The sequence below is a fragment of the Dasypus novemcinctus genome, chromosome 9 (assembly GCF_030445035.2).
Source record: "Dasypus novemcinctus isolate mDasNov1 chromosome 9, mDasNov1.1.hap2, whole genome shotgun sequence".
In the NCBI taxonomy this organism is placed as follows: domain Eukaryota; kingdom Metazoa; phylum Chordata; class Mammalia; order Cingulata; family Dasypodidae; genus Dasypus; species Dasypus novemcinctus.
In genome coordinates this window covers 101,816,389-101,837,249 of record NC_080681.1, presented here as the reverse complement: position 1 = coordinate 101,837,249, position 20,861 = coordinate 101,816,389, and the positions used below count along the sequence as shown (strand labels likewise).

General features: G+C 45.4%; 1 protein-coding gene across 1 annotated transcript in view; it reads left to right on the top strand.

Annotated features, from left to right (window-relative positions):
* AZIN2 (antizyme inhibitor 2) overlaps window positions 1–20,861 on the top strand; it is a 45,228-nt gene that overhangs the window by 9,187 nt on the left and 15,180 nt on the right. The window contains 4 exon segments of the mRNA NM_001293731.1: window positions 639–773; window positions 1,606–1,771; window positions 3,002–3,164; window positions 4,316–4,428. Coding sequence (NP_001280660.1) covers window positions 639–773; window positions 1,606–1,771; window positions 3,002–3,164; window positions 4,316–4,428 — 577 coding nt within the window.

The window sequence follows — 20,861 nt, the reverse complement described above, 5'->3', positions numbered from 1 at the left end:
GCACGAGCCAAGGCACGGAGGTGGGAAACAGCACGGGGCGTTTGGGGATGGCCAAATTTGGGTGTGGCCGGAGTGCGCCCGCGTGAGGGGCGGAAGCAAACAGTGGACGAAGCTGGTCACCGGGCAGGGACCTGGTGCCCAGGGGCTGTGGCAGGGCGTTTGGCTCAGGCGTGCGGTTTTCACACTGTGACTCGACACCCTGCGGACTCCAGGGCGGGCTCTGGAGGTGGAGTGGGGCCAGGTGGGCGGTTCCCCCAGAACAGCTTCCATTTTGTCCATTTTATACGATAGAGGGTTCTCCTTAAGGTTTTATTTAAAAATCATAAATGAAAACGTTGGAAAACTCGGGCTGGTGTGGAGGCCGGTTTGGCTGGATTAGAGCTCAGTGCACCTGCCCAGGGAAAGAACTGGTGAGGCTGGCCCCGGGCAGGGCCGTAGGGATGGAGACACGGGCCGCTGGGGGGTGGACTGCTCAGCCCTGGGGGTTGGCTGGCTGTGCAGGCCGAGGAAGGGGTCAGGAGCCTGAGGGGCTGGGCGGCTCTGAGCCCCGCAGGCTCACAGCCCTGGCCTCTGAGAAGACGTGGCTCGGGGTGGGGGAGGCGGGGTCGCCCCAGCAGAGGCGCTGCCTGTCCCCGCAGGATGGTTCTGTGCATCACCACCGATGACTCCCACTCCCTGAGCCGCCTGAGTCTCAAGTTTGGAGCGTCACTGAAATCCTGCAGACACCTGCTTGAAAATGCCAAGAAAAGCCACGTGGAGGTGGTGGGTGTGAGGTGAGTGGTGCCATCCCTGCCCTGCCAGGCCCCCCGCCTCTTCCCAGGAAATCGATCACTTCTACAGGAGACCCCCACCCCTAGGGCTTCCAGGCAGGGCCTGTCACCAGGGCCTGGGATCCTAACAATTGAGAATTTCCTCTCTTTAGAATAAAGATTGGGTGTGTTTCCTGCCCTAACCCCACAGCCTTCAAAATGTCTGGCCCAGTATGTTTCCCCCAAGGACTTGATTTCATCAGGGTTTCTTAGGTTGTAGCCCCAAAGTTGTGCAGCACATCCTTGTCCCTGTCTCTTTTCTTGCAGGGATATGGAAGAAGTAATGGTAATGACCTAGCAATAGAGTTTTCATTTATTCTTTTCTTAGGCTATGCAGGGCACTGTGCTTCACGTACATTATCTCACAGGTTAGTGTGGTACAAGGCCTTATCCCCATTTTAAAGATGGGTAAACTGAAACACAGGCAGGTTAAGTAACTTGCCAAAGTCACGCTTCTGATAAAGAGACACATCCAGCGCTGGCTGACTCTGGGGCCTTGGCCCTCATCCTAAAAAGCTCAGCCCCAGGGGCTGCACAGAGAGATGAGAGGTGCACCAACTGCCAAAAGACCTCGGAAGTAGCCTCCTGTCAACTCCTCACTTGTCACATGGCCTTTGGCAACCCATTTCACCTGCCTGGCCTTTGTCCCTGCATCTGTAAAGTGGGCACAGTGTCCCATGAGCCTGCTAGAGATACTGCCTGACCAGCTGGGGTGCCAGGGTCGCTCCTGGCTGGGGCCAGGGGGATAGCACCCTGGGGCCTGGCATGTGAGCCAGGGCTCTCTCTCCTTCCCCAGTTTTCACATTGGCAGTGGCTGTCCTGACCCTCAGGCCTACGCTCGGTCCATCGCAGATGCCCGGCTTGTGTTTGAAATGGGCACCGAGCTGGGCCACAGGATGCACATCCTGGACCTTGGCGGCGGGTTCCCTGGCGTGGAAGGGGCCAAAGTGAGATTCGAAGAGGTACCTCGGGGGCTGGAAGCATCCTGGGCTTGGGTGGGGCAGGATGGGGGCCGGGAGGGGTGTAATATTCACAGGGAACCCCGCTGGGGGTGGAGCCTCTGTGGTGCTTTATCTGGATCTTCTCACTTATTATCCCCATATTACCTCTGAGCAAACGGAAGCTCAGAGAGCTAAGTCCCCTCCTGAGTCTCAGGCAGAGCCCAGCTGCATACGCAGTTCTGCCTGACTCCCCCCCAGGCCTTTCGCCAGGCCCCTGCAACATATTTGCATAACTCCTAAGGCTCCTTGACCTTGACCTGGGTACCCCTTATTCACTGACCGGAGGGCAGGGGAAGGAAAAGCCAACCTTGGTGTCCACTCACAGTCCACCTGTCTCCTTCCCACCTGTGAGATGAAACCCAGGAAAATGGTGTCACTTCAATTCCTCCTCCAACCACTAGTGGTCGCTTCTCCTTAAAAAGCGCCTCATATCCTGTAATAACCATGTCTAGGAATTGACCCTAAGGAAACGATTGGGGATGTACACAAAGAATTAGACTCAAAGACGAGCATTGCAGCACTTTTGTAACAGAAGGCTGTGGACTTTCCTGATCCATCTAACAATTGGAAATTAGTTAAATTATCGTATGTTCTTATGATGAAAATATTACACAGGGGAGATCATTAGCAGTCTATTGAGTAAAATAGGTTTTAAAAACATACTCAGGAAAAAGGAAAAAACCGTACACAGCCCCCTCCTGCTTATAATAAAAGAATAGTGCTTGTATGTATAGAAAAGAATCACGGGAGCTACTCCAAAAGTTAACACTGATTAGCTTCCTCTGATGGAATTAGGGGTGATTCTTATCTTCTTTTTCCTTCCCTGTATTTTCTGAATTTTCTGTCATCAAACTGTGTTATTTAACAAATTGGTTATTTATGAACGAAAGCGCCACATCAGGGCTTCCAGAACCTGAGTGCCAAGTGTTATAATAAGAGTGCCCCGTCCCACTGTGGGGGACAGGGAGGGAAGTGATTTATGCAAAGATGAGGATCTCCATCCACATCCTTCCCCCCCTACTTCCCTGGCCAGCTGCTTTCAGTTACCAGCTGGGGCCGCAGCTGCTGCCAAATCCTTCTTCCTGAAATCGAAGCAGCTTTCAAGAAATGGGCTTGGAACTGTAGCAAGCCTTCAGGATAAATCTTGCATTTAAATCACATAATTGTGCCCCCCCAACCCCTCCCACCCAGATTGCTTCTGTGATCAACTCAGCCTTGGACCTGTATTTCCCCGAGGGGTGTGGTGTGGACATCCTTGCCGAGCTGGGGCGCTACTACGTGACCTCGGCCTTCACCTTGGCAATCAGCATCGTCGCCAAGAAGGAGGTTCTTCTGGACCAGCCCGGCAGGGAAGGTGGGTGCCAGGTGGGCGGGGGACCCCTGTTCTCCCTGGCAGTGGCTGGCTGAGCAGGGTCTGGTTTTAGGTTCAGTGGCAGGGGGTGAGGAAATCTGGAGAATGGAGCCTTGCTTTAGGGAGTTATAAATTCAAGTCCTTTCACTCCAAAGACACTTACTTGGCATCTTTTTTTTCCCTAGGCATGTTCATATTTTGTGAAGACTAATTGAGGAGAAAAACTTTAGGGAGAATAGGTACTTTATTAATTCCATTTCACAAGTGAGAAAATTGAGTGCCAAAGAGAATCCAAGTGAATTGCTTAATAGCTAGTAAGAGGTAAAGCCAGGATTTGACCCCATGCCTGTCTCCTCTACAAAATACAGGCTCTTACTCACCCCACTGATTCTTATAATGTAATGACAACTTATTTATTTACTTATTTATTTTTGGCAACTTATTTTTTAAGTCCACTTTACAGGTAACAGAACATGGGCTCAGAGAGGCAAAGTCACTAGCGGATAAGGGGCAGTGCTAGGATTCAGATTCAGGCTGGGCTGGTCCAGAGCTGCCCACATTGCCAGCCCTTCCAGATCAGAGCAGTCCTCGGCAGCCCTGGGAGCAGGCGGTGTCAGGGACTCAGATCTTGGGCCTTTGGCCCTGGGGTCCTCAGGCAGGAGAGCAAAGGCAGGTCTGCGTGCTCTTCCCTCGAGCAAATCCACGTGGAGGGTGGCGGGTTCCAACAGCAACAAGGGGCACATGTATGCATACATGGGGGGGTGGTCGTGTCGGGGGCAGGTAAGCTCAGCCTTACTCTGGCCCCCTTTAAAGGCTCCTGTCTTGTCCAGCCAGGGTCCTGGCCTCTCGCTCCAGTCACCCCCGAGCAGATGGCCTAACCTTTCGGAGCCTTGCTTGGGTGGGCTGCTCTGCCTTCGTGGGGGGTTGCAGTGCCCGGGTGCAGGCTGGGTCCCGAGTGGGGTTGTGTAGTTGCCAGGACGTGTGTTCCTGACGCTGGAAGAGCCTCGCGTCATCTACTGCAGGACCCGCCCCGTAGTTGAGGAAGGGGCCTCCCTTTCCTTCAGGGACCTGCTGTCCTTCTGAGCCCACCGTCGAGCCGGCTGCCCGCTGCTCTCCCCTGTCATTGCGGCCCCTGACCCCTCCCCTCCCTGCAGAGGAAAACAGCTCCGCCCCCAAGACCTTCGAGTACCACCTTGATGAGGGCGTGTATGGGGTCTTCAACTCGGTCCTGTTTGACGACGCCTGCCCTACCCCCATCCTGCAGAAGGTGAGCCGACTACCCCAGGCGGGCCTGTCTTCAGTTAAGTGGGTTTTAAAAAATACATTCGCTATTTTTTTTTTAAGTAAATAACTTTTTTTTTTAAATTAAGTAAAGCACATTTATGGTAGAAAATAGACAAGGATGAGTGGGAACATTTTGATATATTTCCTTTCAGTTTTTTTTTCAAACGTATTTTACTTTTTCTCCATAAAGCTGGGATTGCATTGTTTTGCAGCCTGTTTTTTTTTTTCATTTATTGTATGATATGTCTAGTCCCATGCATTAACCACTCTTTTTTTTTTTTATTTTTTTTATTTTTATTTTTTTATTTTATTGACTTTGTAATAATATTACATTAAAAAAATATATATATGAGGTCCCATTGAACCCTACCACCCCCACCCCACCTCTCTCCCCCCCAGCAACACTCCCTCCCATCATCATGACACAGCCATTGCATTTGGCAAGTACATCTCTGGGCACCCCCGCACCCCATGGTCAACGGCTCATACCATGGCCCACACTCTCCCCCATTCCATCCAGTGGGCCCTGTGAGGATTTACAATGTCCAGTGATTGCCCCTGAAGCACCATCCAGGGCAGCTCCATGTCCCAAAATGCCTCCACCTCTCATCTCTTCCTGCCTTTCCCCATACCCATCAGCCATCATGTCCACTTTTCTCAATCCAATGCCACCTTTTCTATGTGGACATTGGATTGGTTGTGTCCATTACACCTCTATGTCAAGAGGAGGCTCAGATTCCACCTGGATGCTGGATGCAATCCTCCCACTTTCAGTTATAATCACTCTAGGCTCCATGGTGTGGTGGTTGTCCTTCTTCAACTCCATCTTAGCTGAGTGTGGTGAGCCCAATAAGTCAGATTGTAGGTGCTGGAGTCTGTTGAGGCTCAGGACCTGGCTATCACATTGTCAGTCCAGAGATTCAAATCCCCTAAATATATCTTAAACCCCGACACTAACTGCACCTCCAGCACATTAGCATGAAAGTCTTATGAAGAGAGATCCCATCTGAGTCCAGATTCGTCACACATAAACACCAGTTCCAAAGAGGAGCCATCTGACCTGGTAGTTAACCCCATCGGCCATGACCATAACTCCCATGGGTCTCTTTAGCCCTCGAAGGAACTGATATCTGGGGGTTGTATCTGCTTTATCTGTCTCTCAGACTCTGCTCAGTTGTGCATAAGGGCAATCCTTCTGACAGCCTCCAGACTCTTTTTTAGAGACTCGTAGCCATATAAACTCATTTCTCTTTTCCATTTCCCTCTTACATTAGGTCAAACAGCGTTTTAAAGTCATGTTATTTTATGTAGACAGGGATATTCCGCTGATCCACGTTGAACCTTCCATATGAGGTCATTTTCCAGTTGCATCATCAGTTGGTAGTTGATAGTGGTCCCTCGGTGCCAGGGAGGCTCATCCCCGGGTGTCATGTCCCACGCTGGGGGGAAGGCATTGCATTTACATGCTGAGTTTGGCTTCGAGACTGGCCACATTTGAGTAACATGAAGGCTGACAGGAGGAAATTCCCAGGCACAATGCTGCTCTAGGCCTTGTTCTTATTTTAGGCTTATCAGCTCACAAGCTTAGTCATTAGCGTCATGGGCTCACTGTTGAACCCTCACTCCCTCCTGGTCCCCGCTGCTGCACCTGGGAGACTGTCGCTGCTCCCCTAGGGACCACAACAGAGCACCACTGGCCAGGAACCCAGTACCCCCCCCTACTGTGGTTTTTAATTGTTGCCACTATGAGTATATCCAAACATTGCCATGCACCCTGGACATATGTTCTGTACAGCTCCCTGTCAGCCATATATCCCCTGTCAATGGTATCCCATACCAGTATTCCTCCATTGCCTTTGTTGAACCACTCTGTGATCCAGAACTCCCTGAAATTTGAAGCCCAATATAATGTCAGGGTCCTTACTAGGAAATGGCATATAGCGATGGGTTTAAAGGTTATATAAAGATTACGTGTTGACTTTAACCACTCTTTTACAATACTTTTTGATGACTATGTAGTATTTTAACCAGTGATTGTCTATAGTTTGTCTAACTCTAATGTTAGACATTTGGTTCCCTGTTTTGAGCTTTGTAAGTGTATCTGGGCACACATCTCTGACTATTGCTCTGGGGTAAATTCCTAGAAGTAGAACAGCACAGTTCATCTGTAATGGGGTTTTTTCCATATTGACAAAGGGGACAGTGATAGAGAAGAGATTCCTTTCAGCCCCTGGAATTCAGCCCAGGACCTCCTGCAGCCCTAGTGGGCATCTTTAAAAGGGGAAGGGAAACCAGACCTACCAACACATCTTCACAGCTGCAGGCCTTTGCCTGGGCGGCCCTCTGCCCAGAAGGAAATGTCTCTTCGAGGACTTGGTCCCCTCTTTGAACGTCGCCAGCCTTCCCTTCCCAACACGCCTGATCTTTGGGGACCCTGGCAGATGCCAGCTACTCTTTTCGGCCTTCCTGCCCCTCAACCAGCCGCAAGCAGGAGTCCCCCACCCCACCCCAGACTCCCATGTTTGTGTGGATGAGCTTGATGGTGTCCTCGTCCCGGGGTTGTGTCATTAAATGTTGTCGCAGCTACTTGTCTGCATAAGCCTCCCCAGTGTGCTGGGGGGCCGGTTTTCTACCCTGTCTCAGTCGCGTTGCCTGCAGTCTTGTCTCCCATGTCCTCCTGCACCAGAAGGCCAGGGGAAGCTGAGGCTGCAGAGCAGCAGCGGCTGCAGAGCAGTTGCTCTCCCCCTTCTGTTCCCTCCTTCTGTCGCATCCCTGACCCATTCCGCATCCCCGTCATTGTTCCTCTGAGGGTCTGGACTGTGTGACCCAGCTCACTGCCCTCAGCATCCCTCCGGGTTTCTGCTTCGATGAATCTCTAGTGGGTTTTCCTGCCCCTGGCGCCCTCTTGTGACCCGTGCTGTTCCGCCCCTGGACAGCGCAGACGCTTTTTTCCTTTGGGCTCTCAAGCCCTTGCCCAGCTCAGCCACATGTCTGGCGACGGCGTGGGTCCCCCAGTCTGGTGATGGAGACGGACACTGGGCAGATGACAACACACGTAGTAAGCTGGTTACAATTGTGCTGGGAGTGCAGGTCAGAGGGGCCCAGCCTAAGGGGGTGTCTGCACCTTCTCCAAGGAAGGCCCCCTTGCCAGTGGTTGTGGCACCTTTGCACCCCGCTTTTCCCTCCCAGGGACTTTGCTCTTGGACCTCAGGTGTAGAAAATTGTATTATTAAACATCATCTTGGTTTCAAGGTACACTTCTCATCTTTGGACCATGCATGGTCCTCTTTTGCTTATGTTTCTTTTCTATTTTTTCAAAAATCCACCAAATTTTTATTGAGTAACTTCAATATGCAAAACACTATCCTAAGGCCTTCTGGAAATAGAAGGTAAGAATTGTCTTTGCCTTGGAAATTCAATCCTGTTGGGTAGAAACACTTTTGTATATAGATGTGTGTATGTGTGTGGGGGTGGGGTGGGGGGTGCGTGAGAGAGAGAGAGAGGAAGGGGAACTACAACAGTTTCAGGAGAAAAGTACAGTACATGTGCTATGATTTTTTCATAAATATTTTAATATGTATCTCTAAAAGATAAGGACTTAAAAAATAACCACAATACCACTATCAAGTAAAAAAATATTAAGAATTCTTTAGTACTCCCAATCATCTAGTCTCTGTACAAATATCCCCAGCCATCTCATAAATGGTTTTTATAGTTGATTTGCTGAAATTAGGAGCCAAAGGTCCATTTATTTTATCTGGTTCATATGGCTCTCTCTCAACCTATCAGTTTCTCCACTGTATTAGTCAGCCAAAGAAATGGGTTGGTTTTTATAAAGGGTGTTTATTTGGGGTAGGAGCTTACAGATACTAGGCTATAAACATAAGTTACTTCCTTCACCAAAGTCTATTTTCACATGTTGGAGCAAGATGGCTGCTGACATTTGTGAGGGTTCAGGCTTATGGTTTCTTCTCTTCCTGGTCTTGCTTCTTTCTGGGCTCAGGGTTCCTCTCTTCCTGGGGCTAGCTTCTCTTTCCTCTGTGAGCTTACTTCTAGAAGTAGAAGTAGAATGACACAGTTCATCTGTGAAGCTTAAGACTTCAGTACCAAACTCCAACATCAAAAACCCTCAGCTCTGTCCTTTGTCATGCCTTTTATCTGTGAGTCCCCACCCCTTGGTGGGTGGGGACTCAACGCCCTAATGATGTGGCCCAATCAAAGCCCTAATTATAACTTAATCACATCCAGGTACAGACCAGATTACAAACATAATCTAATATCTATTTTTGGAATTCATAACCATATCAAACTGCTACACCCACCTACTTTTCTGTTCAATTTCTTTCTTGAAGAAATTGAAAAAACTGGGTTGCTTGCCCTGTAGTGTTTCCCACATTCTAGATTTTTCTGATTGGTGAATTTCCTGGGTTTCCTTTAGTGTTTTTGAACATGTTTCCCTATGCCCATCTTTTTCTGAAACTAGTGGTTAGATTAAGATTTGATTGAGTTCCCATATGTGTTTTTTTATATAAAAATACTTCATTTTAGTGTAATCAGCATCATTTACTACCTTACCCTATCTTCAGTCATGTGTTTATCATTCCCTTGCTTTCTTTTACTTGATTTTATCACATCCAAATTTATCCTTAAAATGTATGCATGTATATATATAATTTATTTGTTTTTTTACTTTATGAAGATGGTATTATGATGTATGTAACCTTTTTGAACTTTTTTCACATCCTGTATTTTAAGATTGATCAGTACTGCTGCATGCCGCTGGAGTTCATTCATTCGATCACTATATAACACTCCGTTGGTGAATATCCCAGATTATTCACCTAGTCTCCCGTCAAGGCATTTGGATTTTTCTAGGTTTTTGCTACTGTGAATTCTGCCGCTGTGAATATTCTTGTCTGTGTCTCTGTTACACACGAGCAAGGAGGAATAGCTGGGGCCAGGGCTGTGAATGTTCAGCATCGTGAGCAGCGTCGTGAGGTCTTGCCAAACTGTCTTCCAAAGCAGTTCCATGAATTTACAGTCCCACCAGCAGCACATCAGACACTCCGTGGATCCACAATCCTCTTCCTTCCCAACACCTGGTATTGTCAAACTTCAAAAAATTTCCCAGCTGGCTGTAAAATGGTATCTCCTTGTGTCCTGGATTTTCATTTCCCTGGTCACTAATGCAGTTGGACGTCTCTTTGTATATTTATCAGCCATACATGTCTTCTCCTCTTCTAGAGTCTGCACTTCATGTCTGCACCTCTCCACCACGTGGCCTGCACCCACTGCCCCACTCCCTCAGCTCCCACTCCCTCTTCAGACCTCTCCAATCTGGCGTCTGTTCCACGAGTCCATGGAAGATACTCTTGCAAACTACCCGGCACTCCCATGTGGCTAGGTTCATTGGTGGCTCTCCTGTCACCAGCAGCTGCAGCCAGCACAGCTGGCTCATCTTCACACCCTCCATCTTTCCCTTGACTCTCTTGACAACGTCTTAGCTTTGCCCTCTCCTCTGACCATTCCCACCTTGTCTCTAGCCAGTGCTTCTTTCTTCCACTGATCATTCTCTAAATGTTGACCAGCTCAGGCCTCAATCCTTGACCCTCTTCTCTGGCCATACTTCCTAAGTGAACTCTTCTAGAATGAGGTTTCAAATATCCTCTTCTCTCTAATCACTTTCAAATTTATATCTCTATCTTGAACTCCAAACTCATGTATCAAACTGTCCCCTCGACGTTTTCACTCAGGTGTCTCATAGGCATCTCAAATTTAACATGTTCACACTGACGCTTGAGAAACTTCTTCCTCTCTCCCAGTCTTCCCCTTGTGGTAAACAGCACTGCCAGCTAGCCCCCAGTTGTAGCTAAAACACTTCAGCATTATTCTTCATTTTTGCTTTCTCTCTCTTCCCATATGCACTCCATCTGCAATTCTTGTCAAGTCTTATTACAAAATACACTTTGATCCACCGAATTCTTTTTCTGCCAACACCCTAATTCAAACCATCATCACCTCCTGATAGGGCAGTAACTACTAATCAGCCTTCTGGCCTGTTTTAGTTTCCTAGGCTTCTCAAGCAAATACCAGGAGATGGGCAGGTTTAAACAATGGGAATTTATTTGCTTATGGTTTTGAGGGTAAAAGAAAGCCCAAATCATACCATCATCAAGGTGGTGCTTTCTCCCCAATGACTGGCGTTCTGAGACTGGCTACGGTGGTGCCTCCTGGTCTCTCCCTTCTCTGCCAGTTCTGTTGATTTCAGCTTCTGGTTGCTTCCTCTGTGGCTTTCTCCCCTTTCTGTCTGAATTTCATTTTATGAAGGACTCCAATAAAGGATTAAGACTCATCCTGATTGAGGTGGGACACACTTTAACTGAATAGCCTCATCACAAGGTCTTACTTACAATGGGTCCACACCTACAGGAATGCATTAAATTTAAGAATATGTTTTTCTAGGGTATGTACAGCTTCAAACCACCATATGACCTTCATTCCTGCCTTCCTACCATCCGTTCTTCACACAGCAAAGTGACCTTTTCAAAACCCAAAAATCAATATGCCACTCATGCTGAAAATCTTTGGTGGCTCCCCATTCTCTCAGAATAAAATCTAGAATTGACATAGCAAGATGATGCAACAAAGAGACACAACGAGGAAACACAATGAGAGACACAGCAAGCAGGAAATGGAGGTAACTAAAGCCAATGGATACCTCCCTTCACATCGGAGGTCACAAGTTTGGTTCCTAGTGCCTCCTAAAAAGAAGATGAGCACACAACAAGTGGACACAGAGCAGACAGCGAGTGCAAAACAACGATGGGGGGTGGAGGTGGGTGGGTGCGGGAGTAAATAAAAAAAATAAATCTTCAAAAAAATATAAATTCCTTACAAAAACCGGCAGGGCTCTTGCCAGTCCCTCCAGCCACATCACTGCCACTCCTCCCCTCACCCATCGCTCCAGCCCATTGGCCCCCTTTCTGTTCCTGCAATGCCTACTCTTTCCAACTACAGGCTTTGCACTTACCATTTGCTCCACTCAGAAAACTTTCTGCTGGTTTCTGAGATGATTGCCTATTCTTACCCTTTATGTCTCAGCTCAAATATCTCTTCTTCAGAGAGTCCTCTCTTGATCGCCTTTTCTAATGTGGGCTCATTTCCACCACCAGATAATTTTGTCACCCTGTTTATTTTTTTCATAACATACCACAATCTGTAATTACCTGGTTTGTTTGTTGACGTAGTAGGTGCTCAATAAATACTTGTTGAATGCATGATAAATGAATCACCCACTATACTGTGAGCCCCTTGAGAGCAGAAACTCTGTTCACATCTACACTTGGCACAGAGTAGGTGCTCAGTATAAGTTGGAATCAAATTGATTTTTTAAAAATCATAAAACTAACAGAATTTAAAGGAACTTTCAAAAATGGAAAAAAAAAAAACCAAAACCCTGTAGTCTTCTACTCTAATGCAGCTCCATTCATTTTTCCATAATACTACTCAGTCTTTCACCATATACAGGGTCATGTGGTCACAATCCTCACATACAGACTAGTGTCTAAAGTCACTGTGCACTTACCGTGGCAGGTGCTGTATTAAGCACCTTACGTGGCATTACTCTGGTTAATCTGTACAATAGTCTTCTAAAATAGATAATATTATTGGTCCATTTTACAGTTGAGAAAACTGAAGCTGAGGGAGGTGAAGGAACTTGCTCAAAACCCCAGTTATTAAGGGGTGGTGCTTATTAACTGTAGATTGTGAGACCCTTGGAGGTAGGCTGCATGTCTTATGCTCAACCTTTTGATTTCTTTTTTTAAAAATTAACTTTATTTGCAAACACTAATCTGTTTCTTATTCTAGTTTTGTGATTTTTTTTTTTGTTCTTGCATACAAGTTTCAGCACACTATTGTGAGTATTAACTAAGTGTGTTGGATAAGGGAATCTGTCCCTTATCAATCTTTGGTGCTTTGCAGGTTATGGATTACCTTTATTTTATATAGAACTTTTTACTAGTGCAGAAATAGCAAGTTTACTGGAGAAAATTTAGGGCAAAACATAAAATAAAAGAAATAATAATCCCAGGGCAAACATGTGTTTGCATTTCATGTATGCAAGGTATAGTTGAGGGCGGGGAGGGATCCAGAGGTGGCAAGTGCCATGTGAGTTTTATAGGAATCTTGGGGAGCAAATTCAGGGCTATAAGCTGCAGCCACCCTCTCCATACAGGGGCCCTGTCCCTCTTGCCAATATTGAAAGATTTGCTTTCTTGTCATTCTATTTTATTCTAGTAATTTATGTTTTTAAAAGAGAGAGTCTGTTTGGAATGTATGGCAATAGCATTTGCCAAGTGTGGGTCTGCTTAGTGCTTGTCTTAAAAATTCTTTTTTTTTAATTAAAAATTCTTAATAATTTCTAATCCTTTTCTGTTTTCTGCTTTGTCATACTGTAAATTGGTTTCATTTTTTCAGTTATTTCCAGTCCTTTGTTTTATTCTTTTGATGACTTTTATTTTTAGTTAAAAATTTTTTTAAAAAATTTCTCTTCACCCCCCACCCCCCCGACCGATGTCTGCTCTCTGTGTCCATTCGCTGTGTGTTCTTCTGTGTCCGCTTGCATTATTGTCAACTGTACCGGGAATCTGTGTCTTTTTTTGTTGTGTCATCTTGCTGCGTTAGCTCTCTGTGTGTGTGGTGCCACTCCTGGGCAGGCTGCACTTTTTTCTGGGTGGCTCTCCTTGTGGGGCGTTCTCCTTGTGCATGGGGCTTCCCTATGTGGGGGACATCCCTGCATGGCATGGCACTCCTTGCACACATCAGCACTGTGCACAGGCCAGCTCACCACACGGGCCAGGAGGCCCTGGGTTTGAACCTTGGACCTCCTATATAAGAGGTGGACGCTCTTTCAGTTGAGCCAAATCCGCTCCCCTTAATCATTTTTAAAAAATTGTTCAGGCCTTTTCCACACTATTTGACAACAGCTTTGTGCTGTGTTTAGGAAACTGGTGGAATGACTTCTACTTCCAGCAGGGAAGCGGACTAGGTACTCTGAACAGCCTCCCCACTGACAACAAAGAAAAATATATCCTGAGCTTTCAAGAAGGTAGGGAATCTTCAGAGGCCAAAAGTTACATGAAAGCAGAAACCCCCATTTTACTTAGAGTAAAAACCAGTCTATTCTCAACCCACTGGACGGAGAAGTCCTTTTAGACTGTAAGTTAAAGCATGTTGCTTCTCTCCCTAGAGCCCTGCGCTGGCTTCTCTCCTGCTCTGAATTAAAAAGCTGAAGCCCTTACAGTGGCGCCTAAGACCTTGTTTGACCTGTCCTTGTTCCCTCTCTGGCCTCATCTTCCACCACTCTCCCTCCACCTTGCTCATCAGCCACACTGGCCTCTTGCTATCACTTGAACTCACCCAGGCACGTTCTTGCCTTAGCATCTTTGCATTGTCTTTTCCCTCTGCCCTGACCACTTTTTCTCTACATCGTTTCAGTAAGGTCCTACCCTACATCTTATACTCTAATTAATCCTCCAATCTGACCCACCCCCTGTTATGTTTTCTCTTTTCTCTGGTAGCACTATTATTGTATTAGTCAGCCAAGGGGTGGTGATGCAAAATACCAGAAATCGGTTGGTTTTTATAAAGGGTATTTATTTGGGGTAGGAGCTTACATATACCGGGTCATAAATATAAGTTACTTCCCTCACCAAAGTCTGTTTTCATGTGTCGGAGCAAGATGGCTGCTGACGTATGTGAGGGTTCAGGCTTCCTGGGTTCCTCTCTTCCAGGGTCTTGCTTCTTTTTGGGTTCAGGGTTCCTCTCTACCCAGGGCTTGCTTCTTCCTGGGCTCAGTGTTCCTCTCCTCCTGGGGCTTGCTTCTGTTTCCTCTGTGAGCTTACTTCCTGGGGCTCCAGCTTTGGGCTTCAGCATCAAACTCCAACATCAAAAACCCTCAACTCTGTCCTTTGCCGTGTCTTTTGTCTGTGAGTCCCCACCCACCAAGGATTCACGCCCCAATGACGTGGCCCAATCAAAGCCCTAATCATGACTTAATCACGCCCAGGTACAGACCAGATTACTAACATAATCCCATATCTATTTTTGAAATTCATAACCATATCAAACTGATAGAATTATTTTCTTGCCTACTATAAAATTTTCTTCATTTTGTTTGCCTTCCCCTGCTAGACATAAGCCCCATGAAGATGGTGAACTTTTTCTATTTTGTTCATTAATATGTCCTAAGCATATAAAACAGTGACTACTGTAGAAAGGACTTTTGGGAAGTAGTGACTATTGGGAAGAAAGGAACCTTGAACCCAGAGAGAAGCAAGACCCAGGAAGGCTGAACCCTCACAGCTGTCAGCAGCCATCTTGTTCCAATATATGAAAATAGACTTTGGTGAGGGAAGTAACTTATGCTTTATGGCCTGGTATCTGTAAGCTCCTTCCCCAGATAAATACCCTTTATGAAAACCAACCGATTTCTGGTATTTTGCATCAGCAGCCCTTTGGCTGACTAATGCAACTATTCAAGTAGTGCTAATTTATTCATCTAGAGATATCCTAAATTTGAAATTGGCTTTCAATCTGAGGGTGTATGCTGACTCTTTGTAGCTTTGATCTTTAGTTTTTTAAATTTATTTCTCTCCCCTTCCCCGCCCCCCCCCAGTTGTCTGCTCTCTGTGTCCATTTGCTGTGTGTTCTTCTTTTTTTTTTTTAAAGATTTATTTATTTATTTAATTCCCCCCCTCCCCCGGTTGTCTGTTCTTGGTGTCTCTTTGCTGCGTCTTGTTTCTTTGTCCGCTTCTGTTGTCGTCAGCGGCACGGGAAGTGTGGGCGGCGCCATTCCTGGGCAGGCTGCTCTTTCTTTTCACGCTGGGCGGCTTTCCTCACGGGCGCACTCCTTGCGCGTGGGGCTCCCTCACGCGGGGGACACCCTTGCGTGGCACGGCACTCCTTGCGCGCAGCAGCACTGCGCATGGCCAGCTCCACATGGGTCAAGGAGGCCCGGGGTTTGAACCGCGGACCTCCCATATGGTAGACGGACGCCCTAACCACTGGGCCAAAGTCCGTTTCCCTGCTGTGTGTTCTTCTGTGTCTGCTTGTATTCTTGTCAGTGGCACTAGTAATCTATGTCTCTTTTTTGTTGCATCATCTTGGCATCAGCTCTCCGTGTGTGTGGCACCACTCCTGGGCAGGCTGCACTTTTTTTGCACTGGGTGGCTCTCCTTACAGGGCATATTCCTTGCGTGTGGGGCTCCCCTACATGGGGGGGCACCCCTCCTTGCATGCATCAGCACTGTGAGTGGGCTAGCTCATCACATGGGTCAGGAGGCCCTGGGTTTGAACCTTGGACCTCCCATGTGGTAGGTGGACGCCCTATCCATTGGGCCAAATCTGCTTCCCTGATCTTTAGTTTTGATAGCTTTGTTGTTCCTTTTCTAATTCCTCCAAGTGTGCAATTAGGTCTTCAATTTTAACTCTTTCTTCTCTTTTGATATATGAATTTATGGCTATGAATTTCCCTCTCAGAAGAGCTTTGGCTGAATCCCATGGGTTTTGATATGTTGTGTTGCCATTTTCATTCGTTTCAAGGTAGTTACTGATTTCTTTTGAAATTTTCACCTTGATCCACTGTTTGTCTAAGAGTGTATTGTTTAACTTCCATATCTTTGTGCCTAATCTGGTTCTCTGGCCCTTACAGATTTCCAGCTTCATTCCACTGTGGTCAGAGAAATCACTTTGTATGATTTCAGTCTTTCTGAATTCACTGAGAATTTTTCTATGGCCTAGCATATGGTCTATCTTGGAGAGTGATCCATGTGCACTCAAGAAGAATGTATATCCTGCTGTATTTGGATGTAGTGTTCTGTATATGTCTATAGGTCCAGATCCTATAATGTATTATTCAAAGTCTTTGTTTCTTTATTCATTCTCTGTCAAGATACTCTGTCTAATCATGATAATGGTGTATTTAAGTCCCCCACTATAAGTAGAGGCATCTATTTCTCCACTTAGTTTTTCCAGTGTTTGCCTCATGTATTTTGAGGTGCCCTGGTTAGGTGCATAAATGTTTATGCTTGTTCTTTATTTTTCAAAGATGACCCCTTTTACTAATATATAGTGTTTGTCTTTGTCTCTTAAAATAGTTTTGCAATTTAAAGTCTATTTTGTCCAATATTAGTATAGCTGCTCCTGCCCTTTTTTGGTTATTGTTTGCTTGTAAGATTGTTTTCAAGCTATTCACTTTCAGGCTCCTTGAATCCCTGGGTCTAAAGTGGGTTTCTTATAGACAGCATATAGATGGGTCATATTTCCTTCTCTATTTTGCCAATCTGTGTCTCTTGACTGGTGAGTTTAATCCATTAACATTCAGTGTTATTGTTCTCAAGGAATTACTTATACTAGCCATATTTTCTTTGGGTTTATATATGTCATATGTTGTTTTTATTTATTTTTGTCTTTTTAGTTGTTCTTAAACTCTCCTCCAACTCTCTCCTGTTTTTTCCTTTCAACCTGCAGAACTCCTTTTCTTGAAGGGCAGGTTTCTTATCGGCATACTCTCTTGGTTTCTGTTTATCTGTGAATATTTTGAACTCTCCATCATTTTTGAATGCCAGCTTTGCTGAATAGAGAATTCTTGGCTGGAAGTTTTTTTCTTTTAGTACCATAACTATGTAATATCACTGCCTTCTTGCCTCCATGGTTTCAGATGAGAAATCAGCACTTAATCTTATTGAGCTTCCTTTGTATATGATGGTTCTCTTTTCTCTTGCTGCCTTCAGTATTTTCTCTTTGTCTTGAGCATTGGACAGTTTGACAAGTATATGTCTTACAGTAGGCCTGTTGGGATTTATACTGTTTGGGGTGCATCCATCTCCCTCAATAGGGTTGGGAAATTTTCAGCCATTATTTCCTTTAACACTCCTTCTGTCTCCTTTCCCTTCTTTTCTCCCTCTGGGTTGCCTATACTGCATACGTTTGTGTGTTTTGTATTGTCACTCAAATCCCTAAGTCCCTGTTGGAGTTTTTCTTTTTATCTATCTGTTCTACTGTCTGTTTGATTCAGATATACTGTCTCCCATATCACTAATTCTTTCCTCTGCCAGTTCAAATCTGCTGTTATGTGCTTCCAGTGTATTTTTGACTTCTTGGATTGTACCATTCACCACCATCATATCTGTTATCTTTTTATATATGTTTACAATTTCTTCAGTATGTTCTCCCAGTGTTTTCTTAATATCCTTAATCTCTTCCTTCACTTCATTAAGTTGGTCCATGATATTTGTTTGGACAACTTTGATTAGTTTTTCGATGTTCCGTATCTCTTCCTGGTTTCTAGTTTGTTCATTGGACTGAGTAATGTCTTCCTGCCTCTTGGTATGGTTTGTAGTTTTTTTGTTGCTGTCTGGTCATCTTTTTATCTTGATGTGTTTATTCAGTTGATTAGGTTCTCTCTCTGCTTTAAAGTTTTATTTAGTTGCTGTTTTCATGTGTGTGTTAAGTTTTCTCTTTGACACTTTGTTCTTCTTATTCTGTTTCCTTGCTGTTATCTATGTTCCCTTGAAGGAAAAAGATTAGGGCAAGAGAAAGCAAAAGAGGTAAGAAGAGAAAAAGGGTAATAGTAATAATAATAGTAAAAGTTAGAGGAGGAACCATATAAGACCTAGAAAATGAATTTTTAACTCATGAAAGCAGTGCACAATAATAGGAATAAAAAAGTGGAGTACCTACAATGAAATGGGAAACCGAATATAGAGAAGTATATAGAATGAATTAAAAGGCCAGAATGATGAGGAGAGAGGGAAAGAGAAAAGAAAGGGCAAAAAGAAAAAAGTTAAAAACAAAAACAGAATAGAAGAGTTAGAAATAAAAAACCAGAATAAAAGAGGATTAAACAGATGTGGAATGTAAGAACAACAAAAAGCAGAAGATAGAAAAATGTAGGAAGGAAAAGCGATAGCGTTGGTAGACAAAAATCAGTATTCACTGAAAAGGGGAAATCAAGGAAGAGGAAACAGCGAACAAGAAACAAGCCAGCAGCACCTAATTGAAAAAAAGGGGAGGGGGGGAGGGAGGAGAAAGAGGAAAGAAAGACAAGAAAACAAACAAACAACAACAACAAACAAACCCACAAGCAATCAGTCAAACAAAAACTAAGGAAAAACATCTTTTCTCTTAGGCCCCATGGAGCTTCTCAGTCTGCCTGTGTTCATCGATCGATTACCCTGCAGCCTTCTCTCTGCAGGTTTTGAAGCAGGTGTTAGCAAGGAAATTAAGTTAAATTTTAAAACAAAGGTAACCTTTTTAAAAGGAAAACTAAGAGACCCAAGAGAAGCTAATACCAGAATAAGGTCTATGTTTTCCCTGTCCTGAAGTATTAACTGGTTGTTTGATATCCCAGTGGATCACTGAGAGAAACGGGGAATCAAACTAGGGCCTTTGTATATTCAAGGTGGAAATACCTCCACTAAGCTAAACTTTCTTGTTGGGCCAGTTTGCTCTTCCAAAGCTGTCTAGTCACTTTCCCTTGGGCAGGGTTGACTCTACGGTTGGATAAATTCCTGCTGATTCGGAGTCTGTCCCCCCCCTTTTATTCTTATTGCTTTCTCTCGAAGGGCAGCAGCACACAATAGTCTGTGTGAACATTCCCTTTTGAAACTCAAATGGCACACTGGTGACTTAACCCATCGCAGAAATAAATGACTCTCAACCCTCTTCCAGACCACCCCCTCCTCCCAGGGGACCCTAAATAGGCTCTTGGAAGCTTATTAAGCATTTTCTACTGCCCACCTCCCTTAGGGGAGTTGAAATTTCGAGTTTTCAGCACCAGACTAATCATTTGCCTGACTCTGCCTTCTCCCAGGCCGAGTTCCTCTATCCCAGGACGGTTAGGGAAACCAGGCTCCTCAGCAGATTTGCCTTTCCCCTCTTCCTCGTGTCACCTCGAGCCAGCTGGTGTGCTCCTCAAAGGTCAAAAGTGGGTCCAGGCAACCAAACCCACCGAAAGGAAACCCCTCTCCACCCTTCACCAGAACCCTCCCACTCTCGGAGAATGCTTCCTGCGGCTGGGTGACTAGCAGGAGTGGGGCTTGCTGGTGGCTTTTGCCTTGAGGGTGGGGCTTAGCATTCCCCAGTTCCAGCCTCAAGGGCAAGAAACTCAGGGTTTTACCTTGAGCAATTTATCTTTGTCAAGCTCTCTCCAGACCAATGCCCTGAAGCCTCCTGCTCTGTGGGTTCGCAGAACAGCTCACTCGGGCAGGGTCTTGCCCCCACTCAGCCATTTTTTGCAAGAGAGATGGTGAATGTGCAATTAAACCGACACCATCTTTTTTTTTTTTAAAGATTTATTTATTGATTTATTTCTCTCCCCCCACCCGGGTTGTCTGTTCTCCGTGTCTATTTGCTGAATCTTCTTTGTCCGCTTCTGTTGTTGTCAGCGGCTCGGGAATCTGTCTTTCTTTTTGTTGTGTCATCTTGCTGTGTCAGCTCTCCGTGTGGGTGGCGCCATTCCTGGGCAGGCTGCACTTTCTTTGGTGCTGGGCGGCTCTCCTTATGGGGCGCACTCCTTGCGCGTGGGGCTCCCCTATGCAGGGCACGGCACTCCTTGCGTGCATCAACACTGCGCGTGGGCCAGCTCCACACAGACACCGACACCATCTTTGATAGCTTTGTGGATGCGCAGGGCCTGATAAAGACGGAGACTCTAATAGGATCCCCTCACCTAAAGCCAGGAATCCGGAACAGTGCATCCTTAGTGTAAGGGTGAACTAGGAAAGCAACCTGTCATACAAAGGGGGACAGCAAGAAATCTTGTCTGTTTTGACCTTGGTAGTGATTGGAGAAGGGCAAAAATATATAGAATTTCCAACCACAAGCCAATGTTCTCTTGGGCTGGTGGCCCAAATTCATATTCACTGTGTGGTCTGAAAAACCTCAAGTCAAGAATTTATTTTGCCTGGCAGTAGCAAGCACAAATTCTCTCTGAAGGAAGGAAACTTTAGCTTATGCTTTAGCTTAAGCTTATGCTTATCCCCACAGATAAATTTCCAAGGCACATGAGCTCACAGTCAAAATCTTGAAATGCTACAAGGCACTATGAGGGGAACCAGCAGAAGGAAGAGACAGCAGAATCAGATGATAATTGCTTCATGTATTAGAATTACCAGATGCTAAGAGTAAAACAAAAATGTTTATAATGTTTACAGAAATAAGATAATGAAAATATGACCAAAGAATAAGTGAATTATAAAACTGTAAGCAAGCAGGCTTTAAAAAATACTAAATATGACTTCTAAAAATGAAAAATATGAAAATTAAAATTACTGATAGGATAAGCTGCAGATTACTGAGAAATGAAGGGAGAATTAGAGTATGGGGAAGTCAGAGCTGAAGAAACTATGCAAA